Source organism: Arachis ipaensis, chromosome B2 (genome assembly GCF_059453495.1).
Source record: "Arachis ipaensis isolate K30076 ecotype BB chromosome B2, ASM5945349v1, whole genome shotgun sequence".
In the NCBI taxonomy this organism is placed as follows: Eukaryota; Viridiplantae; Streptophyta; class Magnoliopsida; order Fabales; family Fabaceae; genus Arachis; species Arachis ipaensis.
In genome coordinates this window covers 100,547,261-100,563,847 of record NC_142437.1, presented here as the reverse complement: position 1 = coordinate 100,563,847, position 16,587 = coordinate 100,547,261, and the positions used below count along the sequence as shown (strand labels likewise).

The 16,587-nt window shown below is 31.1% G+C and overlaps 2 protein-coding genes across 4 annotated transcripts; one reads left to right on the top strand and one right to left on the bottom strand.

The window, feature by feature from the left end:
* The first annotated feature begins 2,984 nt into the window (after positions 1–2,984).
* Positions 2,985–3,977, top strand: LOC148575010 (uncharacterized). Its single transcript, XM_088506013.1, has 2 exons — positions 2,985–3,732; positions 3,775–3,977. The coding sequence occupies exons 1-2, from the start codon at positions 2,985–2,987 to the stop codon at positions 3,975–3,977; spliced, it is 951 nt and encodes a 316-aa protein (XP_088362139.1).
* Positions 3,978–14,172: 10,195 nt separating this feature from the next.
* On the bottom strand, positions 14,173–15,921 carry LOC107628438 (metallothionein-like protein 1). Of its 3 annotated transcripts, none has more exons than XM_021113738.2 (2): positions 15,783–15,921; positions 14,173–14,604 (listed from the first exon to the last, which is right to left on the bottom strand). In XM_021113738.2, exons 1-2 carry the CDS (start codon positions 15,845–15,847, stop codon positions 14,409–14,411), a joined length of 261 nt encoding a protein of 86 aa, XP_020969397.1. In that variant the 5' UTR covers positions 15,848–15,921; the 3' UTR covers positions 14,173–14,408. The 3 variants fall into 3 exon arrangements, with proteins under 3 accessions (XP_020969397.1, XP_016186593.1, XP_016186594.1); XM_016331107.3 differs by having other exon boundaries at positions 14,173–14,592; XM_016331108.3 differs by having other exon boundaries at positions 14,173–14,586.
* Positions 15,922–16,587: the final 666 nt, after the last annotated feature.

Sequence of the window (16,587 nt, the reverse complement as noted above, 5' to 3'; positions counted from 1 at the left end):
AAATGTTATAAAATATTGAAGTCTCTCAAAGAAGTAATGGTAAAAAAAATGAGTTATAAAATCAACAATGTAAAGCATTATATATTATAAGATACTTAAAATAAGAAAATGAAAAAATATTATATAAAATTACTAGCAAAAATACTTAAAAAATAATCCGCATTTAAAAAAATTATATTAGACGTAGTAATTGCTAACTTCAGTAAAAAATAAAAAATAAAAAAAAGCATCCACCAATTTATCTAGTTAAAACTAATTATCTACTAATAAGTAAAATCCACAAAGTTAAAACTAATTATCTAGTTACAATTTAATAAATAATTAACAACTCCAATAAAAAAACCTTAAAAAAAAGCATTAATGTTATTCACGGTGATTGATTTAAAAACTATCAAAGAGATAGAGAATTTTTGCATATAAATCTATAAAAATTATAAATTAGTGCTAAATACATATGCTTAGGACTTAGGAGTGTATTAATGTATCTATAAGGAAAAGTCTAGGGGTCAGTAACTTTATCAAATTTTGGCCAACATGTAATCAGCAAAGAAGAGTGAGCCATTGGATGAAATCTCACACTAATCTCACACCATTAAAAGCCTCATTGATGACTATTTGATGACTATAAATCCCAAAAGTTAATGGTCCCTAACATTCCTCATCTACTAATATATACGTTGGCAATAACCGGTATAATTTTTAAAAGTTTATTTTACATATATTTTCAAAAACTAAAGATCATATTATTTATTTTCTATTTTTATCTTTTAAGAATACAAAACCAAAAAATGCAAAATTTATTGTTTTAAAATGTAAAAAAAAATAAATAAAAAAAAAACCCTCAATATTTTCATGTATTTTATGCCTAATCCTAAAGTGAGAGTGAATGGTATAACAAAAAGTAAAATAAAATAAAATAATAAAATGAAACATGAAATACATATGATATAATTTAACAGAAAGTTTAGGACAGTACTTTTATTAAAATTTAACTAGCACTTAATCAGTGAAAGAAAAGTGAGTCTCACATTATTACATGAAATCTTATACCATTAAAAATATCAATGATAGCTAATTAATGACTATAAATCACAAACTTACTAATTTTCTAACATTTCTCTATAATTTAATTTATTATTTAAAAAGAATTATCCAAATCAAAAAATACATAGAAAAAATTAGTAATGTATGTGTAAGTTTTATTTTATAACATCAAAAAAAGAATTAATTCAACTGATTTACGAAATTATTAATACAGACAAAAAGGATGAAAAAAAGTTTATATGTTTTTATTCATATTAAATCACTCTTCTACCTTAGCCCATGACAACAATAAAGACGTCTCACGGCCTACAAATTCAGCCCAACAGAATACACAAATTAAATTATAATTTAGTCTTTATCTTATCTTATAGTTATCTTTATCTTTATCTCTATCTTATCTTTATCTTTATCTTTATCTCTATCTTATCTTTATCTACTTTTATCTTTCATAAGCCAATACTCTATATATACTTAGTTTTACCTTCATAGTTTACAATTCAATCAATCAACAATCAATAAAATTTCTTCATCTTTTTCTTTCACAAATTCTTTTATTTTCCTATTCTTTCACAATTTTATTATGGTATCAGAGCTCCTCTTGAGCTCTGCTGACATCCATGGATCAAGGAGAAAGGGCACACCAGCAACTTCATCCGGAGCCTCTTTTCGACCTTTCGTCAGCCCAACACTTTTCTTTCATGGCACTTCCTTTCAATGAAGAAGCTCGTCCTTCAAACCAACTTGAGCTTTTGCCAAGTCCAATTACTCATTATCTTTGTTCTTTCAATACCTTTTCTACTGTTAACAATTCTTCAAATCGAGATTCATTCTTGAATACTTAGATCATTGATTCTGGTGCCACAGATCATATTGCATCAAATTTATCTTGGTTTATTTCTTACACACAAATTTCTCCTATTATTGTTCATTTACCAAATGGTTCTCGAACTACTGTTTCTTATAAAGGCATCATTCAATTTTCACCATCCTTGGTTCTTCATGATGTTCTTTATTTACCTCACTTCAACTTTAATATTATCTCTGTTTCAAAAATTACTTCAGCACTCATATGTGAACTCACTTTTTCATCTTCTTCTTGCACTCTACAGAGCAACAATTTGGGGACGATTGATTTGGCCAGAATGAGAGAGGGATTATATGTCTTTGAACCCAATTTTGGTAAAAATTCATCCACTACACACTCCATAAATTCCATCCAATCTCCACCCATTACACCTTCTAATATATGGCATTTTCGTTTAGGACACCTTTCTGGGCAAAGACTTAATCATTTACATAAACAATTTCCTTTTATCTCTATGCATCATGACGAGGCTTGTGACATTTGTCATCTTTCTAAACAAAAGAAACTTTCATTTTCTCAAAGTTTTAACAGAGCCAATGCAAGTTTTGATTTATTACACTTTGATATTTGGGGTCCGTTTCGACAAAATTCTATTCATAATCATAAATATTTTTTTACTATTGTTGATGATTTTAGCCGCTTTACATGGGTTACTTTATTAAAATCAAAAGGAGAAGTGCAAAATCAAATAAAAAATTTTATTACTTTAATTGAAACACAATTCAACTCCAAAGTCAAAACTATTCGTTCCGATAATGGACCAGAATTTATTTTACCTGATTTTTATGCTTCAAAGGGCATTATTCATCAACGTAGTTGTGTTGGAACTCCTCAACAAAATGGAAGGGTAGAACGCAAGCATCAACATATTTTGAATATAGCTCGTGCTCTTATGTTTCAATCTAATTTACCATCATCTTTTTGGTCTTATGCTGTTAGACATGCTGTTTATTTACTTAATAGAGTTCCATCATCCGCAATTAATTTTAAAACACCATTTGAGATTTTATTCAATCATCCACCAAATTATCATGACCTTAAAGTTTTTGGATGCTTATGTTTTGTTTCTACCCAAATGGAAAACAGATCAAAATTTGATCCAGGAGCTAAAAAGGCTGTATTTATTGGCTTTCAACCTGATTTTAAAGGGTATATTGTTTATGATTTAGAAGATAAAAGAATTGAGATTTCTAGAAACGTAATTTTTTATGAAATGATCTTGCCCTTAGTCACAAAAAATGTCCAATTCCAGACACTCAGCGCAACATTGCCAAACACACCTTCTCAAAAACAAGATTCAGTTAGTCTTCCAGTTGAACCCTCACCTATATCCATTGACCCAACTCCACCTAGTTCTTTATTTTCTCCAACAACCTCTCCTTCTTCCTCACTATCATTTCCTAACCAAGTTGAACCCATGACCACTGAATCACTTTCAACACTAGACACCAGTCCACTATCACCTTCTCATCCCCCGTCACCTTTTTCACCACCTGAGCAACCCCATCCTCGTCATTCCGACCGGCCTCACCGACCTCCAGCATATCTCTCTGATTACTTGTGTAACTCCTCTCTCATCTCTACAAATCAATCTCCCTCAAAGTGCAAGTATCCTTTATCTTCAGTCATGTCTTTCTCTTCTCTTTCATCTTCACATAAAAAGTTTATTTTATCTCTACATTCTGACGTTGAGCCGAAGTCTTTTAAGGATGCCAATCAACACTCTAATTGGCGTAGTGTTATGAAAGATGAGTTGGATGCTCTTGAGCTGAACAAAACTTGGCGTCTTGTTGATTGCCCTGCAGGGGTTAAGCCGGTTGGCTGTAAATAGGTCTATCGCATCAAACGCAAGCCTGATGGTTCAGTTGATCGATATAAAGTACGCCTTGTGGCTAAAGGGTTCACTCAAACTGAAGGTGTTGATTTCTTGGAAACTTTCTCCCCTGTTGTCAAGCCTGCTACCATCAGATTAGTTTTGGCATTGGCCTCTATGAAGCATTGGCCTATACATCAGTTGGATGTCAATAATGCTTTCTTACATGGGATCTTTCTGAGGATGTTTATATGACTCTGCCACCCGGATTTATATCTTCTCAACCGAATCAATGATGTAAGCTACTAAAGTCACTGTATGGTTTACGACAATCTAGTCGTATGTGGTATGACAAACTTTCTCATCTTTTGCTATCTCATGGATATCAGCAGACCTCATCTGATTATAGTTTATTTGTCAAATTCATTGGTGATCAAATTTCTATCCTTAGTCTATGTTGACGACATTGTTCTCACTGGTAATTCCATTTCTGAACTTGCTTCCATTAAGTCTATTTTGCACCAACACTTCCGAATTAAAGACTTGGGCCCATTAAAATATTTTTTGGGTATTGAGGTTGCTCAATTAGAGAAGGAAATTTGCTTATCTCAGAGAAAATATTGTCTTGATCTTTTGGAAGATTCTGATTTATTGGGTGCTAAACCTGCCTCTGTTCCAATGGATAGTACCACAAGACTATATCAAGACAAAAGTCCCCTGCTATCCGACCCTTTTGTATATCGTCGTTTGGTTGGCCGTCTTATCTATATCACCACTACTCGACCGGACATCATGTATGCCACTCAACAATTAAGTCAATTCATGGCATCTCCTACTGAATCTCATCTTCAAGCTGCCAAGCATGTGTTACGATATCTGAAAACTAGTCCCGGCAAAGGACTTTTCTTTCCAAGGGAATCAGAAATTCAGCTTCTCGGCTTCAGTGACTCTGATTGGGCTGGATGTCCTGACACTCGGCGATCTTTAACAGGTTATTGTTTCTTCTTAGGCAGTTCTTTAATCTCTTGGAAGACCAAGAAACAAACCACCATTGCCCGCTCATCCACGGAAGCAGAATATCATGCACTTGCCAACATAACTTGTGAACTTCAATGGATACTAAATGTGTTACAATTTTTACGCATCTCTCCTATCCGCCCACCAGTTTTATATTGTGATAATTAGAGTGCTCTTCATATTGCTGCTAACCCGGTTTTTCATGAACGGACCAAATATTTAGAGGTTGATTGTCACTTGGTTCGACAAAAAGCTCTGGCTGGAGTGGTGAAACTTCTCCCAATTCCCTCCTCTGGGCAACTATCTGACATCTTCACCAAGCCTTTGTCTCCTCAACCCTTCCATCTTAATCTGAATAAGCTTAGTGTTCTTGACATCTTTCATCCTCCAGCTTGCGGGGGCGTATTAAACCACTCTTCCACCTTAGCCCATGACAACAATAAAGACGTCTCACGGCCCACAAATTCAGCGCAACAAAATACACAAATTAAATTATAGTTTAGTCTTTATCTTATCTCTATCTTATCTTTATCTTTATCTCTATCTTATCTTTATCTTTATCTCTATCTTATCTTTATCTACTTTTATCTTTTATAGACCAATACTCTATATATACTTAGTTTTACCTTCATAGTTTACAATTCAATCAATCAACAATCAATAAAATTTCTTCATCTTTTTCTTTCACAAATTCTTTTATTTTCCTATTCTTTCACAATTTTATTAATTCACTTACTAAAAAAACATCTTCAAACATTGCTTCATGTTTTTAAATGTTTAGATGTTGTGTCTTTGCCATTTTAATAATATTTTTTTCAACACTTAAATCTGTTTATGGTGTTTTTTAGAAGTTTACCTTATTCAAAATATTTGAATATTTTAAATTGATCATAAATTTTTTGTAAATTAAATTTTTACATTAATCTTAAATCTTTAAGATCTATAATATTAGATAGTTTCGGTTTAAAAATGTTTATACTTGTGGGATATGAGTAATTTTGTAGTGCACTTTTCAGTTTGCGTTTATATGAACAAAAAAAAAATAAATCTAAGAAAAAATTCAAGTGAAAAATGAGATTTAAAAAAATAGGAAGATATTAAAAAAATTATAAATAAAATGTTATATCGTAATAAAATTTAATTGAAATAATTAATAAATAATCATTGCTTAAATATATTCATTTATTTACGAACAGTATTATCCACCTATAATTTTATAGAATATTAAGACTTATTTTTATATTTTTGTGCACTATGGTTTATGTTGCAGACAATTAATTCAAAAAAAAAGAATTATAAGACATTATATTACACATGTATACTTCAGTGTTTCGATATTATCATTTTGTAATATCTCTCACTTTTATTTTCCTTTGTTTATATATATGTTAGTCTGTTCTTCTTAGATAAATATTTTAAAATAAATAAATTAAATTATATGGTATCTATTTTATACTTTATTCTTTTGCATCGTTTTAAGAAATTTTTTTTTATAATATCTCGTACAATCAGTGGCGGAGCTTAGTTCAGACAAGGGGGGGCCATGGCCCCCCCAAACTTTTTATAAAAAATTTAGTAGTACTTTTTCAGAAGATAAAAAATAGTTCAATTGACTTAAATACTTTACTATGACTTAAAGTATCTAATAAATTCAATAAACAACACTCTCTCTATCTTTAAGTTCAAATATAAAAAATAGATATTTTTATTTATTTAATTTAATATTATTTTATATTTTACTATTTATTTAATTTAATTTTTTATATAATAAAAAATAATAGAATATTCAATAAGTATTAATATTATTGTATTTGTATAAATTGATAAAAAAAATTCAATAAATATTATAAATTTTAATATTTGTCCTTCTAACTTCTTCTTTACATATTTTACAAATTTTTATATAAAATAATAATGAAAAATCAAAGAATTGATACATTTTTTAAGAGAAAGACTAATATTTAAGAAGGAGAACATATAACTTTTACAATATCAACACCTGTAGATAGTTCTTCTACTTTAATAAATCACAAAGAAAGTGAGATATAACTTTCAAAAGTTCAAAAAATTACATCTGATGACTTTAACTGACGCATGAGCAAGTAGAGTTAGTAGGTTAATTATATTAGTTAATTGTAATAAGGGAATATAAGTCCCATATTGTTTAGGATAGTGAACTTTGTGTTATATTTTAGTCCCACATCGTCCGAGTCATGAAGGCTTTTCCTTCCCCTACTAGTATAAATAACTCATGTACCTTTTATTTATGAAATTGAGTTGAAGTTGATTTTCGAATATGAAATAAGCTGTGTGTTTATTTTTCTCTAGACTCTTTGAGAGTAAGAGGTGCATCCTTGGCTTGGCCGACCAATGTGAGTTTATGGCTATTTTCACCATAGTGGGGTTACTAACCTCGCCAAGATTGGTGAATCTAAACTATGTCACCATAGTGGGGTTGTTAACCTCGCTAAGATTGGTATTCCAAGCGACGTTAACCTCGCCAAGATTGGTATCCCAAGCAACGTCCCGGCGTCAGTTTGGTATCAGAGCAAGGTCGGTCCTTGTGGCCTTCACCTTGCTTTAGTGGAATTTTATTTGATTTGTGGGTGTAGGTTTTTGGCATGGATTCGCCAATGAAATCTTTTTGGTGTGGATAGTAGAGTTAGTAGGTTAATTATATTAGTTAATTGTAATAAGGGAATACAAGTCCCATATTGTTTAAGATAGTGAATTTTGTGTTATGAATTAGTCCCACATCGTCCAAGTTATGAAGGCTTTTCCTTCTCCCACTAGTATAAATAACTCATGTACCTTTTATTTATGAAATAGAGTTGAAGTTGATTTTTGAATATGAAATAAGCTGTGTGCTTATTTTCCTCTAGGCTCTTTGAGAGTAAGAGGTGCATCCTTGGCTTGGCCAACTAAGATGGGTTTATGGCTATTTTCACCATAGTGGGGTTGCTAACCTCGCCAAGATTGGTGAATCTAAACTATGTCACTATAGTGGGGTTGTTAACCTCGCCAAGATTGGTGATCCAAGCGACGTCCTGGCGTCATTAACCTTAACTTTTTGGAACGAGATCTTGAAAAACGGCTTTAAATTTGGCAATATCACCCAAACCAGAGAGATGAGATTAGACGAGCTTATCTTAAATGGGGTTCATATTAAAAATATTTTGACAATTATTTTCTATCTGGCCCCCCCAAAATTTTGTTTCAAGTTCCGCCACTGCGTACAATCATTTTTCAAAGCACTATTTGTCATTAAATAATCAATTATAAAAGAATTATAAATGGATAATTCATCTTTTTGTTTGATTTTGTTTTATTACGTAAAAGAAGATATAATTATTTCAAATGTTGTTTTCTGAAATTATCAACAAGAGATAATAATTAATTTGGTCTCATAATTTACATCCAAATTTTAATTTAGTCTTTGAAATTTTAATTATTTCTATTTAATTTTTAAACTTTGCGAATGTGACTCATGTTAGTTCCTAGAATAATTTTTGATAAATTGATACACAAACGTTAGTGGAACGTTAACGTAGACCATCGGATACCATGTTAGACCTGTAAAACGACGTGGTTTTTATTTTGGCACTCAAATAATCTAAAAAAATATCGTAAGTAGTATTTATCAAAATTTTTTCTCCTAAAACAAGTGATTCGTCATTATTTTTTGAGTTATTTGAGCGTAAAAACCAAAATGATCTCATTTTGCAAGTTCTAGCATGATATTTGGTTGTCCATATAAGCGCTTTATTAATATTTTTGTGTCGAAAATTGTTTCAATGACTAATGTAAGTCACGTTTACAAATTTAAAGACTAAAAAAAGATAATTAAAACTTCAAAAACTAAATTAAAACTCACATAAAGTCTAAAAACCAAATTGAATATTAATGAGTAAATACCCATAGTCGTCCCTGAAATTCACGCAATTACTCATAGTAATCCCTAAGATCCCGATTTTTCCATTGTAGTCTTCCAGATAGAGCTCCGAGAACTCAAACTGGTCCCTGACCATATTTCAGGTGATGACTCATCACCGAAGCGCTGACGTGGCCGTGGATTGCCACGTTGGAAGGCTCCGAAACGGCGTCGTTTTAGTTTGGCGCCCTTGATAGCCAAAAACGTCGCCGTTTTTATGTTATTTAGCATGAATATCAGTTTTCTCGCCAATACAAACTTCACTCGTCTCTTCTTCTTCCACCCTCTGACTCCATCTTCATATACTCATCAATGGCGTAACTGTAGGGTTCTAATCCCTGGGTTGAAAAAGTTGAGAGAAGAAGAAGCAAGAGGTTTTCGTTCTTCTCCTCCATCACCAGAAGCAAGAGGTTTGGCCTTTATGATCGTATTCAAGGTAATCTCCCTCCTTTTTTTTTACTTTGCATTTTCGATTCAGTGTTGGTTGTTGATATGCAAGTTGTTTGTGTGTTTGAGGTTCGGGGGTTTTGGGGTCGTTGTAGTGTCTAGGGTTTGAAGGTTGGCTGGGGTTTGTGGGGTTGCTATATTTAACCGGAATAAAACAGGGATATGGTTCAAAAATGTGTTCTTGAGGTGTTGATGTCACACTCCAACACCAAAGTTCATACTACATCTAAAGTCATACAGCCACCACTAGTGTCAAAGACTCCTACCCATCCCAAGGTACCAACAAAAAAATCCCAGCTTATGAATAGTTTTTCAAATATCAGTTTAATTTTTCAGAGATTCACTTGATCCTGGAGTGATTTTTTTTTTGGCCATCCTGCAGTAGCTCCTGAACTAATTACTTCTATTTGAGGACCACTTATTATAATCTTTCCAAGAGCATGTTGATATTCCAAAAATTTCAGGGACAAATAATGAGCTTTTATCTTAATTTTATCTTTGTGCACTTAAGTTTTTGTAGTAAGATAAATTTTTATTTAATAGTATTTGGATATGAGTTAAAATATACTAATACTATAATAAATTTATCAAAGCTTACATTGTCTTGAAGTACACCATTGATTACTATATAGTTAAGTTTGACAGTAAGGTAGACTTGTTTTACCTAAAATGTTTCCACGCTTGGCTGAATGCCTCTTTGAAATTTGTAATAAATATTGTGTAGGAGGAATTGTCTAATAATCTAGTCAGACTAGATATGCTATTTCAAAAGGTAGTGGAATTTGAAATTGACATACAGGTCTATTAATGGTTTATTGTTATACTTAGATTTTAACAAGAACTAATTGAATGGTGGAAAATTAGTTGCACTTTTAATTAGGAAAATGAAATTGGTGTTTTTATCACAAAAAAAAAGAATAAAAAATAAAATTGTGTTCTGCTAGATTTGTTGGACTTGAGGAAACTAACAACTTGATGCATTTTATTCACTAGCAACTTTGTCATTTATTTATAACATTTAGTCAGAAAATCTTTCCATCGTTTTGCAATGTAGATTAATTAGTGGAAGAGAGATTTTCATTCTCATATTGTCAGGGAAATAGATTGCTATTGTCTTAGTTGACCAAAGCAAATTGAGGTATAGATTTTTTCTTATATGTTCTGTTCTTTTTTGGCTTCAATACTTAATTGATTATATCTTTTCAACAATAACATACCCCACATTCTTACCAACTTTTTACATGGTGCCTGTGGTAAACCAAGTTTATTCATTTGATACCATCTTTTTTAGAAGAAATTTGTCACTCCAATTGTATTATAACACATGTTTTTTGTTTATAGTTTAGCTCCTGAATCATTGTCTGATTATATGCATATCTGTTAGGGACTTTTATGGGGATCAATTGTAAATTTTAAGGACCTTTATGGGGATAAGTATAAACATTAGGGACTATTATGGGTCACGAATATAAAGTCAGGGTCATATATGTGTACATTTTGTTGAAACTATATATGTATAATGTTTCCTGAATCTGGCAGGGACTGATATCAGCAGTGAAAGAGGTGATGCCTGATGTGCATCACCGTTTCTGCGTCTGGCATTTATGAAAAAATTTCAACAAGAATTGGAAGGACTTACAACTACGGAAACTTTTGTGGAAATGTGCAAGGGCAACAACATACCAAGAATTCAGAGATGGAATGGACAAGATCAAAAGGTTAAATGAGGATGCTTGGGCATATTTAGAGAAGTGGTCGATGGATGCTTGGATCAGAAGCTCATTCAGCCATATTTAGGAGTTTCTGTTTTGTGTAATTAGTCTTTTCCATCGTACAATGACTAGATGGTGAATTGTGATCCAAAGGCCTTTTTGATATGCCATGCTTTTGATGAAACTACAGATAGCAGCATAATGGTTTTTAGGCTGCCTTTTACCTTCATCTTTTGTTGTTTTTTGATAAACAATGGAATTTATCTTAATATACTATGCTTTGTGGTTTATCATTCAGGTGGAAGCAGTTTTTTTATTTTTTTGATAAATAATGGAATTTATCTTAACAACAGTTTCATAGTTAACAACATTTTTCATTCCATCAACAAGCAGTTTTTTTGATAAACAGTGGAATTTATCTTAACAACAGTTTCATAGTTAACATCATTTTTCATTCCATCAAGAAGCAAACTTTTACATCTGTTGCTAACAGAAAACCCTAAACCACCAACTCATTCATCATTTACAATACAGGATCACCAACAACACTATCAATACAAACACAGCTAACACTAACAACTGAGTAATCACTTTTTGCATCTGGACATCCTCCTCCAACCTTCGAAGCCTCCAATCAAAGTTCATCTTCACTTCATCACCACACAATTCTGACTTCTCAACCTGTTCCTCATTCACAGAATCTGCTCACACAAAAAGCCCGTACCATCTCTTCCCACTTGTCTGTAACCAAGAAAGGATCAAAGTTCAGAGAGGAACAACACAAGAACAGTCAGGGGAGGAGAATCATAACAACACAAGTAATTATTCTAACCCACATTATAGTTGGGACAGCCATAAAATGGTTTGTTCGGATTCGAATCTGTGCCAGACCATCTGAGGACTGGCCTGCAGCCACAGCCGCACCATTTTGGCGGGACCGATCTTCTGCTCTTCGTTTGCGTTCTACTCCGGTTCCAGTAAGATAGGGAATGGACAAAGCTTCAACCTGCAGTGCTACCACCACCCATCATCGACATGAGTAGCAGCCCCAGCTGGAACTGTGTGAGAACAGGAAGAAGTGTATGAAAGAAGAAGAAGAAGAGATGAACAAGACGAAGGGATGAAGTATCTGAGAATTTGGGGATTTAGGATTATATATAGTACGAGGGACCAATATGGGTACAAATTGCAAATTAGCCAGCTCAGCTAGCCGTTGGGAGCCCTCCAACATGGCAATCCGCGGCCACGTCAGCGCTCCGGTGATGAGTCATCACCTGAAATATGTTCAGGGACCAGTTTGAGTGCTCGGAGCTCTATCTGGAGGACTACAATTGAGAAATCGGGATCTTAGGGATTACTATGAGTAATTGCGTGAATATCAGGGACGACTATGGGTATTTACTCGAATATTAACACATTTATTGGATGATAACAAGCATGCTAATAACACAACGGATCACCCTTAACCAAATGAAAAAGTATATGGAACCAACTCCTAATCAGCCAAGAATGGAACAACTTAATTAATTATAATTATATTAATAATTAATTTTAAACTTTTTTAAATTCAAAATTAAAAAAATTTAAAATTAATTAAGTAAACCTAATTAAAACCTATAAAAATCTTTCTCTTCTTTCTCACATTAACCTACCCACCTCTAACAATCACACACACAGACTCCTTTCTCTCACCGTCAGACCCTCTCCGCCTTCCCACCGCGACTCTCCTCTTCTGGCACCGCTCTGAGCAAGAATTGAAATATCAGATTTCAACCCACAGGCAGATTTCAACTTTAGTTGACAACACCAGGACTCTGCACTTATCGGGTACTATCTTTCGATTCTTCTGCAATGTAGCGATCACAATCTTGAATGAGTTTGGTGAATCTGGAATCGTCGGGAGCAAAAGAGGCACTGGTTTAAAGTGCTACCTTTGCAGTTTGATACTCTTCCAGCTTAATGCACGCAGTTCCCTTACAAAAGTAGGCCTTAGCCAGTGAAGGACTCAATTGAATGGCTTTGTTCGCATCAGAAACGACTTCTGTGAAGTTCTGAAGCTTGATATGGGCTTGGGCTCTGTTGGCATAAAGAAGAGGGTTGTTGGGATCCAAGTTGATGGCTTCTGAGTAGTAATCGGCGGCGAGGGCAAAATCGTCATCCAAGAATGCCTCTTGGGCATTGTTTTCAAGTTCCTTCGCCATTCTTGAGACTGCTAACTACACACTTGATCAATGATCTTAGCCAAAAGGAGTGGTGGAGTACGAATTGTCCTTGAATAATTATAGAAATATAAAAAAAACATTCATTTAATATGAAAAAAATATACTAATACTTAACAAAAGAAATATCCAGTTATATTTTAACAAAAATAATTAAATATCTATAAAATTTAAAAAAATTATAAAATTTTTAAAGAAATAGAAACATTCACATTTGCAATACAAAAAAATTTGAAAAATATATAAAAAAACATCCATTTAGTATAAAAAAGAAACATTCTAATATTTAACAGAAAAAATATTCATATATATTAACTTATTTTTATTAAGATGAATTTTAAAGTCGGACTCATTAAAAAGTTGGCAGGAGTTGGCTGACTTGATTTTCTATCAAAATTGTAACCAAATTATTTCCACAGTCCAACCCCCTTCAACTCAAACACCTTGTTTATACCGTTACTTTTACAAGTTGGCTTAATGAACATTAGCCGACCCAGCCAAAACTTTCTCTTCTTCTACTCCCACAGGCAACTTAGAACTCTGAAACAGTCAGAGACACGTCTTCAGTGCACTCTTCCGTACAAAATCTCACACTTCTGTATCAATTTACCTCTGTACATCTAATTATCCTATTTTGATTCATTGAAGGATTATAGTATAAAATTTTAAAATCTTAAGAGACTAATTTGTTACATGCAACTTTTTGTTAAAAATATAAAATAAAATAAACCACAGGATAGTTTATGATGTGTATATGTATTAGAATCTTAAAATAAAATTCTATAATTTGTGCTTGAAACGAAAATAAATCATAGCATTATGACAAAGATTTGTCTTAACTTCTCTATTTAAGAGTTATTGTCGCGTTTAAACTGTTGTTGTATATAACAATTGAAATTGAAATTTTTAATATTTATTTAAGTGGATGAATAAAATGATTTTACGACGATTTCAAATTAGTTATTCTGCAAATGTCTCCATCTCAATAAAATCAAGTATGTTTGTGTTGTATTGTATCGTCGTTATGTATTTGACTATTTTCAACCTAATTTATTTACTTTTCTTTTAATTGCAACACTGTATGCCCGAAATTATGAAGTTAAACAGCAAAACTCTTATTCTCATACCATAAAACAGTGTTTCCATTAATAAGCAGAGATTTATGATACAAATATATAAGCGAAATACAAGATCAAACAAACACACAACAAAGCATTTATTCTAAAACGATTTTGAACCAAACACAAAAACAAAAACAAGCAAACATTTATTATGTATGTATTTATGACGTTGTCTCTGCTTAGAATTTCCAACAGGTGAAGGTAGCAAGATAGGAAAGCTCGTCATCATTCATTCATTATTACTTGCAGCTGCATGGGTCGCAGGTGCAGGAGGACCCACACTTGCAGCCACCGTTCTCGGCGGCCATTTCAGTAGCGCCACCCTCAAATTGAGGCTTGGCCGGTGCAACGCCCATAACAAGGGTTGCTGCGATAGTTGTGTTCTCTGCGTAGCTCAAGTCTGGGTACATTTTGCTGCTGCAGCTGCAATTATTACTTGTAAAAACCCCACAGTTAAAGACAAAAGATACTTTAATATAGATTATGAAAAAGTATAGGAATCAGTATTTATATTAAAATTTGGTCAATACTTAATTAATAAAAAAAAAATTTACATCATTAATATTGGCCAATTTTTTATTTAAGATTTATTATTTAAAATTTAAAGTTAAAAAAATTATAATTTAAAATCTAAAATTTAATATAAATTAAATAATTAAAATTTAAAAAGATAACTTTTTAATGTTATTCTAAATATGAAAATAATTAATAATGTGTCTAAAGAATATTATTAGAGAGTCAATATTTTTAGCGAAGAAAATAAGAAATTAGTTAGTGTTGTTTCAAATAAGAAAATTAATATTTCTCAACATGTATAGAAAATATTAAGATTCAAATTTTGTTAAATGTAAAATATCATATATATTTTTAGTTTTGATGATTCTATTTTTTTTTATCACCGAATAAACTAACGACAAATGTAAACTAGAAATGCTAAAAAAAAATAAAAATTGAAAACAAGAAAAATTTTATATATAATTTTTATGAAACTGATCTTGAGTCGCCATCTATGCATGAATATTTTTGTTTAAAAAAATATTCTTTGTGAAATTAATAATTATTAATTTTATATTTTTTTAAAAAATAAAATTTAAATAATTATTAATTAATGACAATTAATTAGTATAAAATATAATTTAAAATTTTTTGTTAATTTATTATTGGTTAGACTTATTGATTATCTAGTAAAATTGTTATAAAAATAATAAAAAGACAAAAATAAATTCTTTAATAACAGAAAATATCATATATAATGAATTCTATATTATTGAAACTCTGAAAATGTAGGGAAAAAATTAAATAATGAAACTTTAATTACATGAATGAATTTGTGGATAAAGAATTTGAAAAAAAATTATAATAAAAAATTTTTAATTTTAATATATATATATATATATATATATATATATATATATATATATTCGATTACGTATTGTCAAAAAAAATTATTATTTTTATACTAATTAATAAATAATTATCTAAAATTGAATAAATATAATTAAATAGTCATATAAAAATATATTTTGTACTACTAATATATTAAAATTAAATTCATAATAAATTTATTTAAACTCATCATTAAACATTTAAACATGAAAGATTTTTTCATGTACCTGCAGCCGCTGCCGCACTTGCAGCTGCTGCCGCAGCTACAGCTTCCACTGCCACAGCCAGACATATTTCTCACAAACAAAGAAATGAGTGAATTAAAGAAACAACAATGGCTTCACACACACACAAATAGAACGTTAATCTGATGATTCTCCATGGAGATTCATGGCCCTACATTTATAGTGGACGAGGTGAGTGTGTCTGTGAGTTATCCACCGTACACGTGGCAACATCTTGTCCACTATAAGAAAATGACGTGTTCTAGAACAACTTCTTCGTCCACGTCGTTTTTGTATGCTGCACGCTATTTCTCGTGTAATTTATAGTAGATAAATAAAAGAGAAGGAAGAAAAAAATTTAAAATTTTGACGTGTAATTTATAAAAAAAAATTAATTTTTTTCTTTTATTATTTACCCCTTACTTCACTTTAAAGTTTAAACAAATAAAGTCTTACATGCATTTCAGATTTTTTTTCTTTTCATTTTTTTATTTCTACATATTTCTGCAATCTCAAATAACTATGTAATTAAAAATAAAAAATATTATGTGCATATTAAAGTTAATAACTAAAATTATTCATTATATAGTTACCAAAAAAAAAATTATTTATTATATATTGTTATATAAATATATATATTATTTAAATTATTTTTATATATATTTTATATTTTAATATATATTCTATATATATATATAATTTAATTTTTTGAAAAAATAAAATTTTTTATTTTTTAGTTTACAGACATTTAAGTTTTTAATTTTTTTTAAATATAGATACATCGATCTATTATATTTATTTAGGTTTG